The sequence below is a fragment of the Huiozyma naganishii genome, chromosome 10, assembly GCF_000348985.1.
Source record: "Huiozyma naganishii CBS 8797 chromosome 10, complete genome".
Taxonomy (NCBI): Eukaryota; Fungi; Ascomycota; class Saccharomycetes; order Saccharomycetales; family Saccharomycetaceae; genus Huiozyma; species Huiozyma naganishii.
The window spans coordinates 279,516-299,864 of NC_035931.1; the positions used below are offsets into that span (position 1 = coordinate 279,516).

General features: G+C 48.9%; 11 protein-coding genes across 11 annotated transcripts; 9 read left to right on the top strand and 2 right to left on the bottom strand.

The window, feature by feature from the left end:
- Positions 1–376: 376 nt before the first annotated feature.
- On the bottom strand, positions 377–1,243 carry COX11 (Cox11p; the record flags this gene model as incomplete). The annotated part of the gene is made up of 1 exon (XM_022610154.1): positions 377–1,243. One exon carries the CDS (start codon positions 1,241–1,243, stop codon positions 377–379), a length of 867 nt encoding a protein of 288 aa, XP_022466478.1.
- Positions 1,244–1,513: 270 nt separating this feature from the next.
- On the top strand, positions 1,514–2,596 carry RDS2 (gluconeogenesis transcription factor RDS2; the record flags this gene model as incomplete). Its single annotated transcript, XM_022610155.1, has 1 exon — positions 1,514–2,596. The coding sequence occupies one exon, from the start codon at positions 1,514–1,516 to the stop codon at positions 2,594–2,596; it is 1,083 nt and encodes a 360-aa protein (XP_022466479.1).
- A 173-nt stretch (positions 2,597–2,769) lies between these two features.
- ODC1 (mitochondrial 2-oxodicarboxylate carrier) lies at positions 2,770–3,717 on the top strand (the record flags this gene model as incomplete). The annotated part of the gene is made up of 1 exon (XM_022610156.1): positions 2,770–3,717. The coding sequence occupies one exon, from the start codon at positions 2,770–2,772 to the stop codon at positions 3,715–3,717; it is 948 nt and encodes a 315-aa protein (XP_022466480.1).
- A 756-nt stretch (positions 3,718–4,473) lies between these two features.
- On the top strand, positions 4,474–7,599 carry GIP3 (protein phosphatase regulator GIP3; the record flags this gene model as incomplete). The annotated part of the gene is made up of 1 exon (XM_022610157.1): positions 4,474–7,599. One exon carries the CDS (start codon positions 4,474–4,476, stop codon positions 7,597–7,599), a length of 3,126 nt encoding a protein of 1,041 aa, XP_022466481.1.
- Positions 7,600–8,220: 621 nt separating this feature from the next.
- Positions 8,221–9,150, top strand: PEX10 (ubiquitin-protein ligase peroxin 10; the record flags this gene model as incomplete). The annotated part of the gene is made up of 1 exon (XM_022610158.1): positions 8,221–9,150. The coding sequence occupies one exon, from the start codon at positions 8,221–8,223 to the stop codon at positions 9,148–9,150; it is 930 nt and encodes a 309-aa protein (XP_022466482.1).
- Positions 9,151–9,469: 319 nt separating this feature from the next.
- SPP1 (Spp1p) lies at positions 9,470–10,684 on the top strand (the record flags this gene model as incomplete). Its single annotated transcript, XM_022610159.1, has 1 exon — positions 9,470–10,684. The coding sequence occupies one exon, from the start codon at positions 9,470–9,472 to the stop codon at positions 10,682–10,684; it is 1,215 nt and encodes a 404-aa protein (XP_022466483.1).
- Positions 10,685–10,846: 162 nt separating this feature from the next.
- Positions 10,847–12,253, top strand: KNAG0J01580 (uncharacterized protein; the record flags this gene model as incomplete). Its single annotated transcript, XM_022610160.1, has 1 exon — positions 10,847–12,253. The coding sequence occupies one exon, from the start codon at positions 10,847–10,849 to the stop codon at positions 12,251–12,253; it is 1,407 nt and encodes a 468-aa protein (XP_022466484.1).
- A 796-nt stretch (positions 12,254–13,049) lies between these two features.
- KNAG0J01590 (uncharacterized protein) lies at positions 13,050–15,467 on the top strand (the record flags this gene model as incomplete). The annotated part of the gene is made up of 1 exon (XM_022610161.1): positions 13,050–15,467. The coding sequence occupies one exon, from the start codon at positions 13,050–13,052 to the stop codon at positions 15,465–15,467; it is 2,418 nt and encodes an 805-aa protein (XP_022466485.1).
- Positions 15,468–15,846: 379 nt separating this feature from the next.
- Positions 15,847–16,474, bottom strand: RPL33A (60S ribosomal protein eL33; the record flags this gene model as incomplete). Its single annotated transcript, XM_022610162.1, has 2 exons — positions 15,847–16,151; positions 16,456–16,474. The coding sequence occupies 2 exons, from the start codon at positions 16,472–16,474 to the stop codon at positions 15,847–15,849; spliced, it is 324 nt and encodes a 107-aa protein (XP_022466486.1).
- Positions 16,475–17,280: 806 nt separating this feature from the next.
- On the top strand, positions 17,281–18,597 carry KES1 (oxysterol-binding protein KES1; the record flags this gene model as incomplete). Its single annotated transcript, XM_022610164.1, has 1 exon — positions 17,281–18,597. The coding sequence occupies one exon, from the start codon at positions 17,281–17,283 to the stop codon at positions 18,595–18,597; it is 1,317 nt and encodes a 438-aa protein (XP_022466487.1).
- A 314-nt stretch (positions 18,598–18,911) lies between these two features.
- Positions 18,912–20,273, top strand: NOP53 (Nop53p; the record flags this gene model as incomplete). Its single annotated transcript, XM_022610165.1, has 1 exon — positions 18,912–20,273. One exon carries the CDS (start codon positions 18,912–18,914, stop codon positions 20,271–20,273), a length of 1,362 nt encoding a protein of 453 aa, XP_022466488.1.
- Positions 20,274–20,349: the final 76 nt, after the last annotated feature.

Genomic DNA, 20,349 nt, shown 5'->3' on the forward strand with positions numbered 1-20,349 from the left:
TTGAAGATGAGACTCAAAATCGAAAAAAAGTTTTGCGTCGCTAGAAAAAAAAATAACCGAGCTTCCTGAAAGGGAAAATTGAAAAAAAACAATTTTAGAAAAAAATAATAAAATGGGCGTGTGGGTAGTAAAATAAAATACAGTCACAGAATGGTTTTTCCATTTCACCCTCTGTCAGGGACAGTAACCGACCTCGCCAATGGCCAGAGATGCAGACCCGCATTGCCTGGCTCAATCCCGTCTCGACTCTTTGACATCGACTCAACGTTCACTCTCGGGGTCTTTTGAAAGGGCGTTAGTATATATATATACATACAGATATATATAGGTGTGTGTGTGTGTGTGTGTGTGTGTTATGTACAAGGAATTCAAGTTACTATTTGGATCTCGTATCTACAACCGCCGGCGACAACATCTGTGCATTTGAGAGCATTCTGTCCGTCTCGTCTTTTGTCAAAGGTTCGCCCTTGGCCACAGCCTCAGAGACCGCCGTACCGTCGCCGTAGTGGGCCCTGAAGAAAGTGTAGTGGAGTATGATGTCGTCTATGTTGCGCATTGCTGGGTCTGACGCAAAGTCCGGGTCGATGAAGAAGAAGACGGGCATATCGATCTCCTCGCCCGCGGCGAGTTTCTGCTCCTCGAAGCAAAAACACTGGATCTTGTTGAAGTACGGAGCAGCCTCGCCAGGGGTGATGCTGTACGTCGCCATCCCAATGATGTCCTTGTCGCTCTTATTCTTCGCCTTGTAGAACGCAAGAGCTGTCTCCCCCGGGAGCACGTACACCTCTCGCTGCTGTGGGGAAAACTTCCAGGGGAGGATCTGCGAGACCTCGCTTGTGAAGGATACCCTGATTCGTCTCCCAGTGTCCACTGGGATCAGCTTATCGTCTGTGAATTTCCGCCGGTCAGTGATGGGTATCCCGCCCCATCCTGTTCTCGCACAGATGGCCCTGTACAGGGGCAGCGCCGCGTACGTGAGTCCGACGAAGAATATCGCGATACTGGTGAAGTACAGCGCGATCGACCGCTGCTTGCGCTGCCGCTGCTGCGATATTCGGAAGTTGCGCAGCCGCGAGATGTCCTCCCGGGACAGCTTTGATATGTCGAACTTCGGCGGTCCCTGGGAGCTGCCCTCGAGCAACGTGGAACGGCTGCTGCGGAACCCTCGGACCGTGTTCGTGACGGATCTCTGCAGGGGCCCGCTTTTGCACCGCGGGAACAAAAATGCACCGGCGCGTAGCATCAGTAGATATGTAAAGTTACTGGTTCAGTAGCAATGCCCCGCAATGGTTTCGTGCAATGTGGGAGTCTCCCTTGCAACAAAGTCGATTATATTCAATATTGCAACTTTGAAGTTGAGATTTCGATGATGTTGTAGGTCGAGGGTGCGAGCTGTTTGGTGGCTGTTTCGTCGAGTAGACCCTGGTCAGGTGAGCTGCTGCTGTGTCTGCGTGGAGAAGTTGGTTGGTCGGGATTTTGTACCAGTTGGAAAAGGTACTGAAACGCTAGTTACATGAGCAGCCACGGATCGCGGGAGAACGGTGAACGCAGGGGCAAGCCGCCCAAATCGTGCATCTTCTGTCGGCGGTCGCACGTTGTGTGCAGTGGTGAGCGACCGTGTGCGCTGTGTATCAAGCGGGACATTGCGCATCTGTGTAGTACGGAGGAGCCGCGTTCTACTGGGGCAGGGGCAGGGGCAGCCGGGACCATTGCTGGGGAGACCGCAAGCAATCTGCTGATACCGCAGTCGTTTGTGTCACAGAACGTAGGATCCGAGTTCAGTTCATTGAACGAGTTTCTGTCGATACTTGAAGATCCGATGACGGATGTGCCGATGTCTGATGCACTTCCTGGTGACACAGACGCTACGATAACTTCACCCCCGGCACCCGCAGCAATGCCAGTCACGGCCCCCACGGAGGAGCAACAGCACGCTGCTGCCGCGCGGGAACAGTTCTTCCTCACTGCTGCTGACCCGTCGATCGAGATGACCCCGGAGGACCGGCTGAAGTTAGTGATCAATGCGAAGTTGGAGGCCGGTTTGTTGAAACCTTACGACTACGCGGCCGGGTACACGCGGCTACAGGAGTACATGGACGGCCACATGAGCGGACCCTCTCGGCAGCGGATCCTAAAACCCTTGAGCTCGATCCGCCCGGCGTTCCGGAGCATCGCGCGATCGTTGAAGGACGTGGACTTGGTGCTCGTGGAGGAGAGTTTCGAGCGGATGTTGCTCGGGTACGACCGGGTGTTCACGTCGATGAGCATGCCCGCGTGCCTGTGGCGGCGCACTGGGGAGATATACCGAGCGAACAAAGAGTTCGCACGGCTGGTGCACTGCACGGTGGACGAGTTGCGCGAAGGCCGGCACGCGATCTACGAGCTGATGTCTGAGGAGAGCGCGGTGAATTTCTGGGAGAAGTACGGCTCCATTGCGTTCGACAAGGGCCAGAAGGCCGTGCTGACAAGTTGCAAGCTGCGAGCAGTCAGGGACAACGGAGAGGGCACCCATTGCTGCTTCAGCTTCACGATCCGGCGCGACCGCTACAACATCCCAGTCTGCATCGTCGGCAACTTCATACCGATCCCACGGTGACCAGACGGCATACCAGAAGGTGACTAAAGGATGGCCAATCACTGCAACGGCCCGCGAAGCCGGAACCGGCGGTCGCGAAGAGAGACCCCGCCATTTTTGTTTAAAAAGTGCAATAAGCGACTTCTCGACGCGCTGTTAATGAAGACGGTGGCAGAGGGGGAAAGAGGGTGAGGATGTCTGCTGCTGGGAAAGAGGGTGCTGTGAAGGCGCCGCTGCCGTTCGGGTACCAGTTTATCGCCGGGGCGGTGGCCGGCGTGTCCGAGTTGCTCGTGATGTACCCGCTGGACGTGGTGAAGACGCGGATGCAGTTGCAGTCGTCTGTGCGGGGCGGCGCTGGCGGGGGGGAGGTGTACAGTGGGCTGGTGGACTGTCTGAGCAAGATCATCAAGCGCGAGGGTGCCCGCACGCTGTACAGGGGTATCTCTTCGCCGATTCTGATGGAGGCCCCCAAGAGGGCGACGAAGTTTGCCTTTAACGAGAAGTTCCAGAAGTTGTATGCCAACGTTGTTGGATTAGCACCTGGGAAGACGAACCAGGCGATTTCGATTCTCGCGGGGGCCAGTGCTGGGATCACTGAGGCGTTTGTGATCGTGCCCTTCGAGCTCGTGAAAGTGCGGTGCCAGGACGCAGCAGCGAAAGTGAACGGACCCATGGAGGTGCTCAAAGCCATTGTGAAGAAGGACGGTGTGCTAGGGTTGTACAACGGGCTCGAGGCTACCGTTTGGAGACACGCGCTGTGGAATTCGGGCTACTTCGGGATTATCTTCCAAGTGCGGAAGTTACTCCCAGCTGCGAAATCCAAATCGGAGAAAGTACGTAACGACTTACTTGCTGGGACTGTAGGTGGTACCATGGGGTGTATTTTCAACACCCCCTTCGATGTCGTGAAGTCCCGGATCCAGAGCAGCGGGAACTCCGTGGTGGACCCTGCAGACGCAACAAAGACGATCAAGAAGTACAACTGGTCAGTCCCCGCTGTGAAGACAATCTACAAAGAGGAAGGGTTTTCCGCACTGTACAAGGGGTTCGTCCCCAAGATTGCAAGACTGGGACCGGGTGGTGGGATCCTGCTCATCGTGTTCGGTACAGTGACCGAGTTCTTCGAGAAAATGCGAGAGTGATTCAATTGCAGCTCTCTTCTTTATTACTATTCAAGAATATATGTATCAAGCGGTGCTGCTCTCAGTATCTTAAGATTACCGAGGTCTCGGAGACCCGTGTGATTCAAGGGAATGGAGTCATCGCAGTGCGAGATATCGGAATAGAGGGGTACCCCTAACCACAAAATTTCCGGTTCGAATCTCCGGTGCGGCGTTTCTTATTTTAGTGTCCCCCATTCGAATCCCAGATGAAGCAGTTTTTGTTTTTTTCTCATTTTTTTTTCGCATTTTTCTTCTTCTTAAGACGGCGGGTGACAAAGCGATATAGAAGAACAGGAAGACAGGAGATGGTTGGTTGGTACAGTGGAAACACACGTTCGTTCTGTTACCAGTGTAACAATCGACTCTGCTTCTTTAACAGGGTACTCTTTGACATTTTCTTCCTATACCCTTCCTTTCAGCGTTGTGGAAGTTCTCGTTTTGGCTCTTACTAAAGTATAGATTAGCGCAGGGACCCGTTGATGAACGGACGTGTCGTCAATGACGCGGTGGCGATAGACAAGTCGACGGCGATCGACGTGCAGATTGAGTGGCTGTACAGGGGGAAGTCCAGGGTCCGGGAAGAAATCCTCGAGAAGAGCAGCGAAGGATGTGGTTACTGCAAGGGACGAGGCGGATGAGCCAGCTCGCCAGGGGAGGAGGAGCAGGTCATTGTCTGTTTCGAATGCCGCATTGGCAAACACGGCAGCGTCTGTGGATAGGAGTGACGACGCGGAGATGGTGTCCCTGAACGACGTGATGGTGAAACGCGGTGAGGGAAGGCAGGGGGACACCGCAGAGGGTGGTGTCACGAGTGGCGACTTCCTAGGGGCTAAGAAGGTCAAGAGAAGTGTGTCGTTGAGTACGGAGAACAAACCAGCCGCCGTGGGGAAGAAATCACTGTTTGGTACGTTGTTTGGTGGTGGTGGGAAGAGACAGACTGGCGAGGATGCACAGATTGTCACTGCAACTGCAGTAGAATCGTCGTCGTCGTCGTCGTCACCCTCATTGTCCTCGTTACCGTCCCCATCTCCATCACCAACGACGGAAACACGAATCAATGCCTCGCTAGGGAAGGTCGCCTTGAAGCGAGTCGCATTCAGCGTGGATAAGTTTACGGGGGACCCGCCGCAGCAGTTGCCCTCGAGGAACCCGAAGAAGGGGAACGTCCTGATCCCGCACGAGATGGTCAGCGAAGTGCCGTCCATTTCACTAGGGATCTCAACGAGCCTACCGCAGGACACCAACGAAACACAGATCACAAGGGACTCAAAGGAGTACAAACAAGCAGTGGCAAACTACGACGTCATGGTCAATGAGGCAAAGGTCCACCAACGGGAGGCACACTACGCGGCAAAGAGAATCGCAGATGAAGTTGCAACTTTTAAATACAACGATGACAATAAGAGCAGCGACAACGGCAACGGCAACGTAACAGCGGAGTCGCCCATAAACACAGCAGGACTTGAGATCGATATGCCCATACACATGCACGAACACTACTTTGAGGCAACCCCACCGGAGGATGAGCTGACTTTGGACGTCGTATACACACGGTGTTGCCATCTGAGAGAGATCTTGCCCATCCCATCCACGCTCCGGCAAGTGAGGGGAAAAACGGCACCGCTGCAGGTGCTCAAATTTTTGAACGCAAAACCAACACTTATCGACTGTCTCTCCTTCTGCGACTTCTTACAAATCACCCCCATCAACACTATTGTGTTCGACAATGTCAACTTAAGCAGCGAAATGTTCCGGATCCTGATCAAGTCCCTGGCACAGTCAAAGGTGTTAGAGAAACTCAGTTTGAGGAACGTCATCATAGACAAAGAAAACTGGACACTTCTGTGTAAGTTCCTTCTCAGGAACAAATCAATTGTGAAATTGGACCTCTCGCAAACACACACCAAATTCAAAACAACAGACTACTTGGGGAACAAACTACAACCACAGGACCCGCTCGCACTGCGACACAATCTCGACTGGGGGTTATTCAGCAACGTACTGGTCAACAGGAGGGGCAAACCCATCGAGGAACTTCTCCTAAACGGTGTCAAGTTTAGCCAACTGCCAAATACGGACATGTTCGAGTCAGTACTGACCGCATTGAAGGGCCAGCCTTGTGCCACATCTTCTGCGGTGAAAATACGCCTTGGACTGGCCACCTCAGAAATATCCCTCGATTGCATCAAAACTGTGTTCACCTGGATGTCAGGAACTGGAGGAAAGTTCCAAATACAAGGTGTCGACCTCTCTCATAACGACCTCTCAAGCTACATCAAACCTATGGTCGGTAGGTTATCGTCCCTGCAATACAATAATCTGGAGTACTTTACTTTGAATAACACACAACTCTTAAAGGGGTACGACCTAGCACTGATATTGAAGTACCTCTCGAAGTTGCCCAATTTGGTCTTTTTGGACTTGGGTAACCTCCCGCAGTTGTTCCCGGATATCTTGCCTTACATCTACAAATATCTGCCCCGGTTCATGAGTCTGAAGAGAATCCACCTCGACAACAACAACCTCACGTACAGGCAGATGGCTGTTGTTTCCAACGTTTTGATGAAATGCAAATCCCTCAAACATATTTCAATCACACAACCATCGTTCAGAATAGAATCCGAATCGGTGAGCACACTAAATCTGGCGGATTGTCAGGAGTCCTTCTCGCCACCACAAGAGAGGAGACCGTTTGGGAAGAACGCGCTGTGGTTCACCTTCTACAACTTGGTGAAAACGTGCCCCAACCTAGTTGGGCTCGACATCAACTACGAAGAGATGCCAGAGGAGATCCAATCTCGGATTGCCATTTGTCTGATGAGGAATATGAACAGAGCAATGGATTCCACGTTTCAGTTGGACGAACTGACCTCACAGGACGATCTGCTTTTCGATGGTAATCTTGTGACCGCCTCTGCAGAGGACGTCCTAAAGAAGTTATCCCTCTTAAACATCGACGAATTCAATAAAGTGTGCGACCAGAAGGGCGAGGCTTCCAAGAATAAAGACGCAAGCGCAAAGAGATACCTGTTGAAGAAATACTTTGAGAACCTGCAGAAAGTCCACGAGAGCGTGTTGCACAAAATCGATTCCATGTTCGAGAAGCGGAACACGGGCGAGCTCACTCTCACGGAGAAGGAAAACTTGCTGAGGTTCCTGCTGCTGGAAAAAAACCTGTCTCATATCTTCGAACTGTTGAACAACACGCCGCAGATGGCAACCGTCCTCAACTCTTTGAAACTGAAGGTCCCACACATCCAAAACAAGCATTTCCAATCTTCGCAACAGGTGGGATCGAATGCGGATATCGCGCTGTCACCGCCTGAGGTGCTGGAGGCGCGCCCCCATTTGATGGCAACAGATTCTGGTAAGACAATCGACTGTTCAACGGGTAAACCCGTGTTATTCCGTCGCAGCTCAGGGACATTGGTCCACAGCAAGGAGCAGGAGGTCGAGGAAGGTGAATTGCATAAATGGGGGTTCTACGTCCAGCAGCAAAGATCGATCTACCCAGCGAATAACAATGAACCGCAATCGGACTCGACGGTGCAAACGAGCAGTGTATCGCTGCCAAGCATGTTAACGGCGGCCAGCTCATCACCAGAATCTCCAACTACGCCGACCGCTCAGCAACAAATTCCTCAGCCGAAGACATTGATCACTAAGATACCATCGGGCCAAGAGCTGCGTTCCGCTATTATAAAGGCGAAAGGTATCGACTCCATTGAGGAACTGATCCATAATGTCAGCGACGAACAAGTAGAATTGCAAACAATCTACGGTGATTCGGTACAGTGCTCAAAAGTCACGGAGGCATACGACAAGTTACTAAACGATATATCTGTCAACAGAGCGCGTTAGAACTGCCCTAACATTAAGCGATCATTGCATCCACATCGGTTCTCTTATATTTTACGTATTCGTGATAAGACAAGTATAGACTGTTTTTTTGTTTATTCGATGGTAGCTGACACCAAGTGGCCAACAGCGGTATATATTAGAGTATCTGTGCAATGACTCATGACCTGAAGTAAGGGTCTCTCCTCAAGCACCTTTGTTTTACTGGTACCACCGTAGTATTTGTGACTTTTGTAGCCTTCACTATCGTTTCAAGCCTAAGAGTACCAAATGAGCCTTAACTTTTTGAAGACTTCCCATAGTTATTCTTCCTTGTTGGATTGGATACTTCAGTGGTCTAGAAGATATGACACCTTCGTTGGCATAAGTCGTATGGATCCAATTTCAAGCTTGGAATACACGAGCACCAAGCGACATTGCCATATCGAAGTCATAATGGAGGAATCGAGGAGTATATAGCCTTTTATACAACATGTGGTGTTCACGCTACACGCCCTATAAACGATACCCTTGCTCTCCTCTCGTATGTTCATTAACCTATATCAAGAAGCATCGTAAATTTTATTCCATGAACAAAACAGAGAACAGTCCAACAGCCACACAGTTGCTACGACAAGGTCCCAAATGGAATGCAGTATGACTGGGACACATGCATTACCCTTTGCAGATGCAGCATCCATTGTCCAGTCGAGACAGAAGGATGAACAGATTGAAGATATCCTTATAAAGAAGTTTACGAATGTGCTGCAAGCTTTGAAGGGCCAACTATTTACTAACATGCACCCAACTGGTATAGCAAGAGCGACAAAGTTCATATACCTACTGATCACTACATTAAGAGGTGTTTCGACCCTGGGGGAGGAGTACGTTGATATATTGTACGTGAATCGGAGCGGCAGAGGGCTTCCAAAGCGGTATAGTCGGCTGCTCTTTATTCTGTCCACGTTTCTAGGCCCGTACGCACTTGCAAAACTAACCAAGAGACTCAGAAAGGGTGATGATGAAGGCAATATGAATCTGACGAGTGTCTTTGACGGCATGATTGATTTCTTGCTTCAGTTTCATTTGATGACATTTTACGTAAAGGGTTCCTACTACAATGTGTTCAAGAGAATATTTGGGCTCCGGTACGCCATCGGGCACAAAGTGGACTCTGCTGAAGGCAAGATGAGAGAGCAGAATGCACACACCTATAAAATTCTGGGGTATGTTGTGCTGATTCAGAGTGTCAGTAAGGGTATTCCGATAATAAAGGAGCTTCTAAAGACGCGGCACAAATCTGAGCCTCAGATTAACGAAAATGGAGTGCTAACAGAGAAACCGCAAACGACAATTTCTAAAATATCCTTACGTGACCCTGAAGTGATGCCATTCATTTCGGGGCCATCTCGAGATTGTACATTGTGTCTTTTGCCGATGACGAACCCAAGTTGTGCACCGTGTGGACATACGTACTGCTGGGACTGCCTCTTTAAATGGTGCAACGAAAGACCAGAGTGTCCTTTGTGTCGACAAACGTGTGCACCGCAACAAATCCTCATGTTGAGACAGTAACCGTTACGCTGTTCCATTTTACAAATTGCATATGTACGGTGTATCTTCATATTATAAAAGATGCAGAAAGAGACATCACAATCCTTTTTTTTGATCACAGAGACTGCACCTCCCCCCAAGAAATGCATTAATGGCAACTCCGAGGTCCTACCAGGGCCCGACTTCTTGACGTTTTTGGAAAGTCTTCTGACGATCTTTCAATATTTTTACAAATTGATTCGAGCCTTCAGCGGTGAACGGTTAATCTTGTAGCGAAGAGAGATGGCGGGGAAAACACAAGCAGCGCGAGGTATTGATCCAGGTGTAGAATACACGCTGCATGTCGTCTCTGTTACCGGCATGGTGCCCCCCTTACTCCAGTACGAAAGTGGATCCTGTTACGGGAGTGGACGTTTACTGTATCTGCAAGAAACCCGATGAAGGCGAGCTGATGGTCGGTTGTGACGGCTGCGATGATTGGTTCCACTTCAATTGCATGAAGATTCCGACAAAGTACCAGAAGCTTGTTTCGCACTTCTATTGCCCGTACTGTCAAGCCGGCATCACGGGGCAAAACCGTGATTCCGAGAGCGAGCTGCCTCGGACTCTTTGGAAGAAGAAGTGCAGGGTAGAGCTGTGCTATGAACCCTGCATGCATGAAAGCAAGTACTGTTCTGAGGAACACGGTATGGAGTACGTGAAGGGGATGGTCGACAAACTGAACTTAACTGGGACGAAAGACGGGGACAAGCGACTGCTCAGGTCCATGGTTCATTCTTCCAATGGCAGTGCCGATAAGTTTTCGAATCTTGGGGGAGCTCATTACATAGATGACGATATCCCACCGGAGGCAATGGACAAGGGATTGTTTGATACGCTGCTTACCAACGACTCGAAATTGAATGACCTGTTACAGAGTTTACAAGAGTGTAAATTGAAGACGTACCCTGAATTAAAGCAAAAACTGGAATCCCTTCAGAGTTACATTGCGTTTTTAGACAAGTTGAACGAGAAACTGAACGAGCAGGGACCAGATACAGAACCAATTGCGAACTTGGAGGCAGAACGCAAGACTACAAAGTCCAGAAAGGGCAAAAAGAAATCCAGCAAACAAAACAGAGCGCTTGCGAAGAAGACCATATGCGGATACACTCCCGACTTCGACCGAGAACACCCATCCGTAAAAAGCTTCCTGTTCGAGTACCACACTGCTGTCGCCGCTTCCGGCAGCGAGAAGGAACCAAAACCGCCAGTTCTCCACGACATTTGCATCAAAATGAAATGCGTCAGGCACGCAGACTGGGCGGTGATCTGCATGGACCAACTGAAGCAGCAGATGAGGTCTCTCGAGAGCTACAAAGAGAGGCTGGACTTGCTGGTAAAGACACGAAAGAGACAGCTGCATCTACAGTACTACCAGCAATTGGCGGACCAGTTGCCCGCGAAAGCGGCAGAAGACACGACACCACAAGAGATAACAAGCACGCCGGAGCAACCGGACGAGGCAGTAGCTACCCAGCAGCATCACCAGCATCAGCATCCACAGTCTACTTAAGTATTTTGCAAAGGGCATCTTCTTGCTTCAAAAGCGAATATTATAATTTATAAAGTGAAAAATTGGAAGATTGTGAAAGAACGGTCTTTAGGACTGCGAAAGGTGCTTCCTAAGACAGTGTAACGTGTCGAGTGGTAAATAGCTAATTGGTAGGGACCAATAATGTCTGCAGAGGTAGCCCCCAGCACCGCGAGTAGCGACACTGTGGAGTTGGATCAGGCGAACATTATTTTGAATGAGGAATTCAAAATATGGAAGAAGACGATTCCATCGTTGTACAAGCACATTTCAACGTTCAAGCCTGCAATTAGTCAAGGTTCAGCAGTACTGGAGGATGAGAAGGAATTGAAGAGGGCCATAGTATTTACGGATAAGTTGGTGCCGGACAAGAACAACGGCACTTTATCGACCAGCGTGTTGTGCTCACAGGGGAGTAACATATACACCTTCGAGACTTTCTTACCGTTGGGGGTGCACTATACGTCCGGTGCCAACGCACTGACGAGCTGTCAATACAACGAGCACACTATTGAGCAAGCCATAGAGTTTGGGGAAAGAAGCCAGCATTGGGTCTGGCAAAACGAGACTGTAAACAAGCTGTTTTACGTCGGGGATGAGGACGTCAAGTTTATTGCTCTTGCCGAGAGTGGAGCGTTGGGCTGGTTTAAGGACGGGTTGAAACCGCCTCAGAAAGTTTTGTGCGGTTCCGAGATGCAAGGGAGCGACGTCCGTGCGAGTGTCGATGCAGATGTGTCAAGTGATGGTACACTTATAGTGAAGTGTCTACCGATGAAGGATACGCTGACTCTCGTTGGCAATACCAGGGAAAACCGCGGCAATTTGGTACGCAGCATTGCGGTGGACAACGCAAGCACCATTAGGTGTATCAAGTTCATTGGAAGTGACATATTTGCATGCTGTTCAAGGGACAACCTTGTCCGTTTCTACAGCAGCAAATCGAATAATCAAGAACCGGTATGGCTATTGAGGATACCAGATTCGAATGGTACTATCGAGTGTATAGGAAGCTCTCTTCTGATGCCCACATTGGTTGCCTTCGGTACGAGCAACGGTACGATTAAAATCTGGGATACGCGCTCCATCAGGGCCACCTCCGGCCTTGCGGTAAACGAGAACCCACTGCTGAGACTCAACCATCTGCAGCAGGAAGGTGTCGTTGATATCCAGTTCTCCGCCGTGTCCCCTACACAGTTCATCACTGTGGGGTCCAAGGGCAACGTGTACCACTGGGATTTGGAGTACCTGATGGGGAAGGGCGATGACGATTCTGAAATAGAGGCAATCAACCAGGCAGACTTGCAAGAGGAGTGTCTGGCGTTCTACCACACCGGCGGTTGCCGGCGATCGATCGGGACGCTGTCAAAGAAAAATACGGCGCAGCTGCACTCGACGATCGGCGAGCTTGTCGTGACAGTGGATGCAGATGGGCTGGTCACTGTCTACATACCTTTTAATGGCAGGTACGAAACAGAGATCAAAGAAGACGAAGCCCTACAGAAGGAAAATGACACTCCACAAGATGAAGCCTCCAAATCAGAAAACGTCTAGGCGCAAGAGAAAGAATGCCGTTAATCTAATTAATACGTAGATGTCTGTATTGAAAGGAGCCACGAACACACTCCAGTCGCTCAATATAACCAGTTGTAACCTCAAAGATGTAGTAAGCACCATTTTTTTAATGTTTCAGGTCTTTCTCGAGGAATTGCGAGTAATAAATGGTAAAAGAGAACCCCCCAATAAAACAGGGCAGTAGCTTCCAGAGACCGCTACCAATACCCTCTTACTTGCTCGACATCCATCGCTCGGGGAATCGTCTTCTGGAACCGTCTTCTTGGAAGCTGCTCCAAGTTGTGACACCTTTCGTGAGTTTATGTAAACAAACGTATACTGAAAGAGGAAATTATCGATTTGACCGTTATTTTTAATAACAGTCGCTTATAATTTTTGCAGATTTCTTCAACTACATAAGTTACGCAGTCCTAGGCTGTTTACTCCCCAAAAGTGGTCAGCGTTCGTTGCCCGTGTCTGCAGGGAACACACTCCAGTCTTCACGTTTCTCCTCAGAAAAGTAACTCTTGGAGTAAACGGAAGTAGAGCTGTGGAAGGGAAGTTGAGCTTGGGTTTTACAGAAGAAGAATAAGATTATTTTTGCCTGTGGCATCGAAACATCTCATATAGCGAGGGATAGACAGAAGGCTAGAGTATATTTGTGATACCCTTAGCTATAACACAGGTATTTGCTAGAATTTATTTCAGTTGCTTTACTCGATTGAGGGTTTGAAATTAGGAAGAGGAAAAAGAAGGAGTAGCATAAACCCCAAAAAATACAAACAGGCTCGAGGTGATGTCTACTGCTAGTAACCGGCGCCATACTTTTTATGGCGGGAATCTCACCTCGTTGAATGCAGAAGGGGGAGACGCAAGGCGTAGAAAGACTGGTAACGCGAAATGCCCCTCGTTTGGCCCGTACCTCATCGGGTCCACATTGGGCCAAGGTGGGTTTGGCAAAGTTAAGATGGGGTGGACTACACCTATGGGGAACAAGGGTATCTACGACGTACCGAAGCAGGTCGCGATAAAACTCATAAAGAGGGACTCAATTTCTAACGACAAGAGCAAAGAGGTGAAGATATACAGAGAGATCAATGCGTTGAAGCAACTGCACCATCCGAACATTGTGAAGTTGGAAGAAGTATTGCAGAACTCAAAATACATTGGAATTGTGCTCGAGTACGCTTCTGGAGGTGAATTCTACAAGTACATTCAAAAGAGACGCGTGTTGAAGGAACACGTAGCGTGCAGACTCTTTGCGCAGTTGATCAGCGGGGTTCACTACATACACTCCAAGGGGTTGGTGCACAGAGATCTGAAATTGGAAAACTTGTTGCTTGACAAGCACGAAAACTTGATTATAACGGATTTCGGGTTCGTCAACGAATACTTCTCCCAAAACGAACTGATGACTACGTCCTGTGGTTCGCCGTGCTACGCAGCTCCCGAACTGGTCATCAGCACACAACCTTACCAGGGGAGAAGAGCAGATCTATGGTCTTGTGGGATAATTCTATTCGCGATGTTGGCCGGTTATTTGCCTTGGGATGACGACAAGGACAATCCCGATGGTGAAGATATTGCCAAACTGTACTACTACATTACTCATACTGCTTTGAAATTCCCTGAATACATAACACCTATCCCACGAGATTTACTGCGGAGAATACTAGTAGCTGATCCGAGAAGGAGGGTCACGCTCAGAGAAATACAGGGACACCAGTGGTTGAAGAAGCATGCCCAGTTCTTGTCCATCCAGCCAGAGGAGTGGGATAGAATATCCCAATCCAAAAATATCACCAGATTACCCAAACACAATAAACACTACAGTACGAGACCGTTGTCTGTGTGCTCCGTGTCATCCACATCATCCACTTTGCATAAAAAGGACAAGCGCGATTCTTTAATTATCGACTCTGCCTTGATAACGTTTCCTGCACCTCCGCGGGAAAACCAATCTCACGTTTTAGCCATACCTTCGTCGCCTTCTCCCGAGATACGACGCAGCAGATCACCTACTAAATCAAGCATCAAGGGACACTGCAGAAGCAACTCTGCAGCCTCCATTGCACTACAAGCTGTTGTAGACGCGGAGAGGGAGCAGACCAAGAGCGTCACCAATGAAGACGATCTCCCACCACTGATTAATAATATTCAAGCCGATGAATGGCATCCTAAAATAATGCATTCTTCCCCCAGTTTTGGGAACAAGTTTCCAATGGACAATTCTCCTGTTATGCAGAAGACTGCAGGGTTTCAACACCCTTACTCAACTCTGACAGACAAAGAAAATGTCATCAACGAAACGAACCCAGTAAAGCCGGCTTGTGGCAAGCCTGGTAATTCCGAGACAACGCGATACCCACCTCCGACGTTTTTAGACTCTGTGTCGTTGCACCCATCACAAACGTCGACGGGCCCCGTGATCAACAGCACTTACCAATACCAGCAGTCAGGTAGACACTTATACCATTCGAACCATAGGAAACCGAGACCGACGTCGTACTACCCTGGCCTGTTTTCACCTGTGATGGAGCACGGCCCTGCCTATACGTTAACATCCACGTCTCCTGTGAACGTGCCCTCTCAACCTTCGATCAATTACAGCTCCTCTAGTCGGTTGGCCACGTCACCTTTCGATTCTATAGTGAATTTGGGTTCGGATACCGCGATCACATCTACAAAATCGTGCGAGGTATCCCCCAAATTATCGACCAGACGATCCTCTTCATTCACGGATAAGGCGTCTCTTGAAACCTCGGGTGCATCGGGGGACCTTATCCAGTCAAAGCACGATATAGAGTCCCTGATCAAGAAAGTACAGGAACGCACTACGGATAGCAGCTACAAAGTGCAGGAACAGGTTCCTGGTGCCAATGGGCAACCGCTGATGCTGCGAACCAAGAAATCGTCGAGACAAATGCTGCTCTCCCCTGAGAACAAGAAGCGCTACAGTCTGTTCTCGATGCCCACGTCAGAGATGGTCACTCCCGGGTCGCGACAGAGGAATAGGAACTCCGCGTACGTTGCTGCGTCGTACGCGTCGACGGCCCCAGTGCGGCGCAACAAGGAGACGAACGAAACAGAGGACACTTTATCCGAGTTGCCGCCGAAACCGCAAACGGCCAGTGGTGCCACTGCACGTCCGGATCGAAACTCAACGGCTAAAAGAGTGATTGATTTCTTCAAGAGGAAGAGTATGAAGTTGTGAAGCAATCAGCCCCCCCCCCCCACACACACCAAATCCATTGCATTCGAGGCACGTTTCTCCTCATGTTTCCATTTAACAGATATATAAGTTTATGTAACCGATTCTACAAAATCTTAGTATCACTACTCTTTCTCAAAGTCGGATGGTGAGTGCAAAATAGTATATTGATGAATTAAAATAATTAGTTATATATAATAGTAACTATTTTATATCTTGTCGATTAATAAACAGTAAAAGATTGTAATGATAGGGGTGGGATCCACAAAGAACATAGTCCAACACCCACTCTCACTCTTGCTCTTTATCTTATTCTTTAATTTTTAATTTTTGTTACCCTTTTGATATGATGATTTTTAGTTTCCCTTGACACACTTCTAACTTAGATGTTGGATGGGTACAAGAAGATTCTGACGGATGCACCGAAGGTCTTGGCAGGCAAGTTGTTTCTGAACTTGGCTCTGACGACACCGGAGTTCCCGTGGGTTCTGGCGATCTTCCCCCACATGACTCTGATCTTGGAGCCTCTGATTTCCTTGGAGGCTCTGTAGACGTAGGCGACACGCTTACCTAGGTAGAACTGGGCGTCCTGAGGGGTAGCGACACCTTCGATCTTGATCAAAGAGACGTTTGGGTTGTTGACGCTCTTGGATCTTTGATAAGAAACGTGCTTACCTTTAACGTATACTGTTTGGAAAAGAATAATTGCAATATTTACCAATTGGAGATTATACGCAGGTTATTATCATTACTGGGAAGGAATGATAACAACCATGAATAATCAATAACCGGATAGATAAAGAAAGAAAATGTCTGTTAGTAAACTGTTGCAGCATCCTGTGCGTTGTGTTGGTAGGGAGACGGGAGACGAAAAAAGCACATCTTCATTCATTAGCCCCACGCCAGTGTATAATCCTCGTGTTTAGTTCATCACCGTGTTCAGTCCCTCCCCACTCTCCACGCAACGTCCATTTCGCAAGTTAGCACATACGTCTGTGAGATTCAGCCATTATATTGGTATTGTACTGGTGTCTTTGTGCTTCCACTCAACACAACAAACCACGGTTAAACACGAAACGTGCTGTTAATAGTGCGGGAATACACACATGTTTGAGTTACAGTGGAAAATTAGTTGATAGTTGCGGGACTGCGTCGGTTTCCGCCAAACTGCGTAGGCCGTGGAAGGAGAGCGTGGAGGGACCGGTAGAGGAACAGGCGGGACACGCGGAGCAGGCGGGCAGAAACCCCAGCCTACCACCCTTTGACATCCCACCGACCACCGACGAAACCCCGCCCGCTTTTCCAAAACAGGAAACCGCAAACGCCAAAAAAAATGCAACGCAAAAAAACAAAAATATTTTTAAAAAATAAAAAAAATGTACGAATGTTAAATTTTAACACAACAGTCACAAAATGTATAACCCAAACACCCGCAAAAATGCAGATTCGGGTAACATTTAATTTTTTTTTTCTTTCGAAACGACGAAATTTCACTCAATTGGAACCCGTTGAGAAGTCCCTTTCCAGCAACAACCCTCGAGAAGAACAGTTGTTAGCAACATTGGATTAGTGGGAGACACTATTTGCTTGTGGTCTCTTTGCCCTTTGGATTAGACGTGTTAAAGTAGGCTTTTTTCCAGTGAGTTCTATCTTTTTTCTTCCTTTAAGTAGAAACTTTGCTTTTATCAACGATTCGTCATTTGAATACGTGACGATAGCGGTTTTTAAGTCTACCGTGGGGATAATAATAATAAGTGGAGGCAGAGACACATAGAGAGCTTTTTTCCTTTTGATTTTAGTAAGTGCTGATCTAAACATGTCGTCTTACGCAAGTAGTTCCACGTGGACATCCTTTCTGAAGTCAATGGCTTCGTTCAACGGGGACCTTTCCTCATTGACTGCACCACCGTTTATACTGGCGCCCATTTCGCTGACGGAGTACTCACAGTACTGGGCTGAACACCCGGATCTGTTTTTGGAGTCCTCTTCGATTGACGAGACCAATTTCAAAGAATACGCTGCTAGTTTGGACCCGGAGTGTGAGTCCCTAGAGATGGCAAAGATGCTCTCTGTTACGAAATGGTTTATCTCGACGCTGAAGTCCCAGTACTGCTCTCGTAATGAGACGATGGGGTCTGAGAAGAAACCTTTGAACCCGTTCCTCGGTGAACTGTTCGTTGGGAAATGGGAGAATAAGCAACACCCTGAATTCGGCGAAACTGTGCTGCTCAGCGAACAAGTCTCGCACCACCCACCGATTACCGCGTACTCCATCTTCAACGACAAGAACGGCGTCAAGTTGCAAGGGTACAACCAGGTTAAAGCCGGGTTCACGAAGTCCCTAATGCTCACTGTCAAACAGTTTGGTCACACTTTGCTCGACGTCAAGGGCGACTCGTACCTGGTCACACCACCACCTTTGCATATCGAGGGTATCCTGATGGCATCCCCCTTTGTCGAGTTGGAGGGGAAATCGTACCTGCAGAGCTCCTCAGGGCTCGTCTGTGTCGTGGAGTTCTCAGGGAGAGGGTACTTCTCCGGTAAGAAGAACTCGTTCAAGGCAAAGATCTACAAGAAGTTTGAAGACACAAAGGTCAAGGACTCACAAGTGTACACCATCAGTGGGCAATGGTCCGGTACCTCCAAGATCGTCAAAAACATGGGTAACGGCGTGAAATCGGAGGGTGTCGAATTCTACGACGCGGACAGAACTCCAGCGGAACATCTTGTCGTCAAAGATATCAAGGACCAACATCCGCTAGAGAGCAGAAGGGCGTGGAAACCAACCGCAGAGGCCATCAAGAACAACGATATGGGTGCCATCGACGCTGCGAAGACACAGCTCGAGCAAACTCAGCGTGACCTCAGGAAGCAAGAGGAGGATAAGGGCATTAGGTGGCAGCGCAGGTGGTTCACGGACGTCGACTACTCCGAGGAACCGGCAGAGGACGCGGAAAAACCAGCGGGGAACGATGTCTTCTTGAAACTCGCCGCGAAATTCGGACTCTCCACCAAGAACGTGCCCAGCGGCACTTTGCTCGGCGAAAGAGAGGACAGGAAGGAAGAACTCCAGGCTGTACACTGGAGATTCGACAGAAAGCTGTGGGACCAAGAGAAGGAAATCGTCCTGTGATTTTTCTCTCACCCCGCGCCCCCCCCGCCATTCTATCCTGTAACGACGCTTCAGCAGACCCACCCTTACCACAATTATATAAAGATTTTAAAACTATACTACGCCTACGTTTCAGAATGCAAAGGACCCTCACAGCACACACTGCCACATACAGTCCTCTCTTCTGCGTCTTCGAGGCCTTTAAATTGTTAAAACATTTTACGAAAATTTTCAGTTTGCGATGAGATGAGTTCACGAACAACTTATGTATCGTTACAATATCGACTGACACTACCCTTGCACAGCTGCACATTGCATCACTCCAAGACACACGAATGGCACCAACGAACATCACTAAGAGGCCCGCACAGCACAAACAGTCGTCCAGAAAGGGCAAGAAAGCGTGGAGGAAGAACATTGACTTGACGGACCTCGAGTCCACGCTGGAGGAATCGAAGGATAACCAGATCAAGTACGGTGCTGATGATATTGCCGCAGTACAGGACGACAGTTTGTTCCAAGTAGACAACGACGGTGACCGCGCCCTGAGGGAGAGACTCATCAAGCGGAAGCAGATAAAGAAGAACCTCAAGAGCACGGAGATTCTGGACGCCATCAAGACGAACTCGAAAGTTGGAGCGTTGACGCATCATAAACACAGGAAGGGCCACAGTGAGGAGTTGCCCGGGGGTGATGCACACCATGGGAAGGGGAAGAAGGTGCAAGGTGTGTCCAAACGGGAAATGCTGAAGTTGCTTGCATTGGCCGGGAGAATCACTGGTGAATCAAAGTTGGAGAACAGGGTTGCTAAGGATGGGCTTATCAAGTCCTCGTCGTTTGACCTTTGGGGGGACGACAAGTCGACCCAGATCCAGTTGTCCTCCGGGATAAAGATAGACAAAAGCAAGACGGAGAAGGCATCCAAGGAGCTTTTGACCATGTCTACCACCAGTTGGTCCATTGCGACGAAGACCCCGAAGACGCTCAAGGAGAAACCCGTGACCATCAAAGAGTTCGAGCAGACCCCACATGCGGGGAAATCCTACAACCCGCAGAAGAGGGACTGGTCTGAACTGTTTGAAAAGGAGTACAACTTGGAGAAAGTCAGAGAGGATAACAGAATCGCACTGGAGGAGTACAGAGAGAGAATTAGACATTTGATGGAGACCTTGGATGATAACGAGGAGGCGGATTCGTCGTCATCGGAGTCCGAGTCCGAGGCCGAAGCGGAAGACGACGAAGAAGGAAGCGTCGATATGGGTCTTTCCGTCAACGAGGCAATTCAAATCAAGAAGAAGACCAAGTATCAAAGAAACAGAGCCAGGAAACACGAGGAAAAGGTTAAGCTGCATAAAGAGTTGAAGGAATTGAAACAACAATTCAAGGAACTCGAGAACTTGGAGGAAATTGTCGAATCCATCGCTGTGACCAAATCCGAAGGTACCAAACCGAAGAGGCGGAAGGCCAACAACAACAAGCTGGGTACGCGGTACGGTATCATGGAGGAGAAACTGGAGATCAAATTCCAAGACGAATTGGGCGACTCCCTCAGGAAACTGAGGCCTGAGGGGAACCTGCTGTACGAAAACGTCAGGAAGTTGCAAAGTTCAGGTAAGATTGAGTCTCGTATCCCAACGAGACAGAGAAGAGCCAAGAACAAAATCACAGAGAAATGGACTCACAAGGATTTCAAATGATCGCCATGTCCACACTACTCTCCCACACCCACTTTTCAAACACCTGTATATTATTTAATCACATTAGTTGATAGAA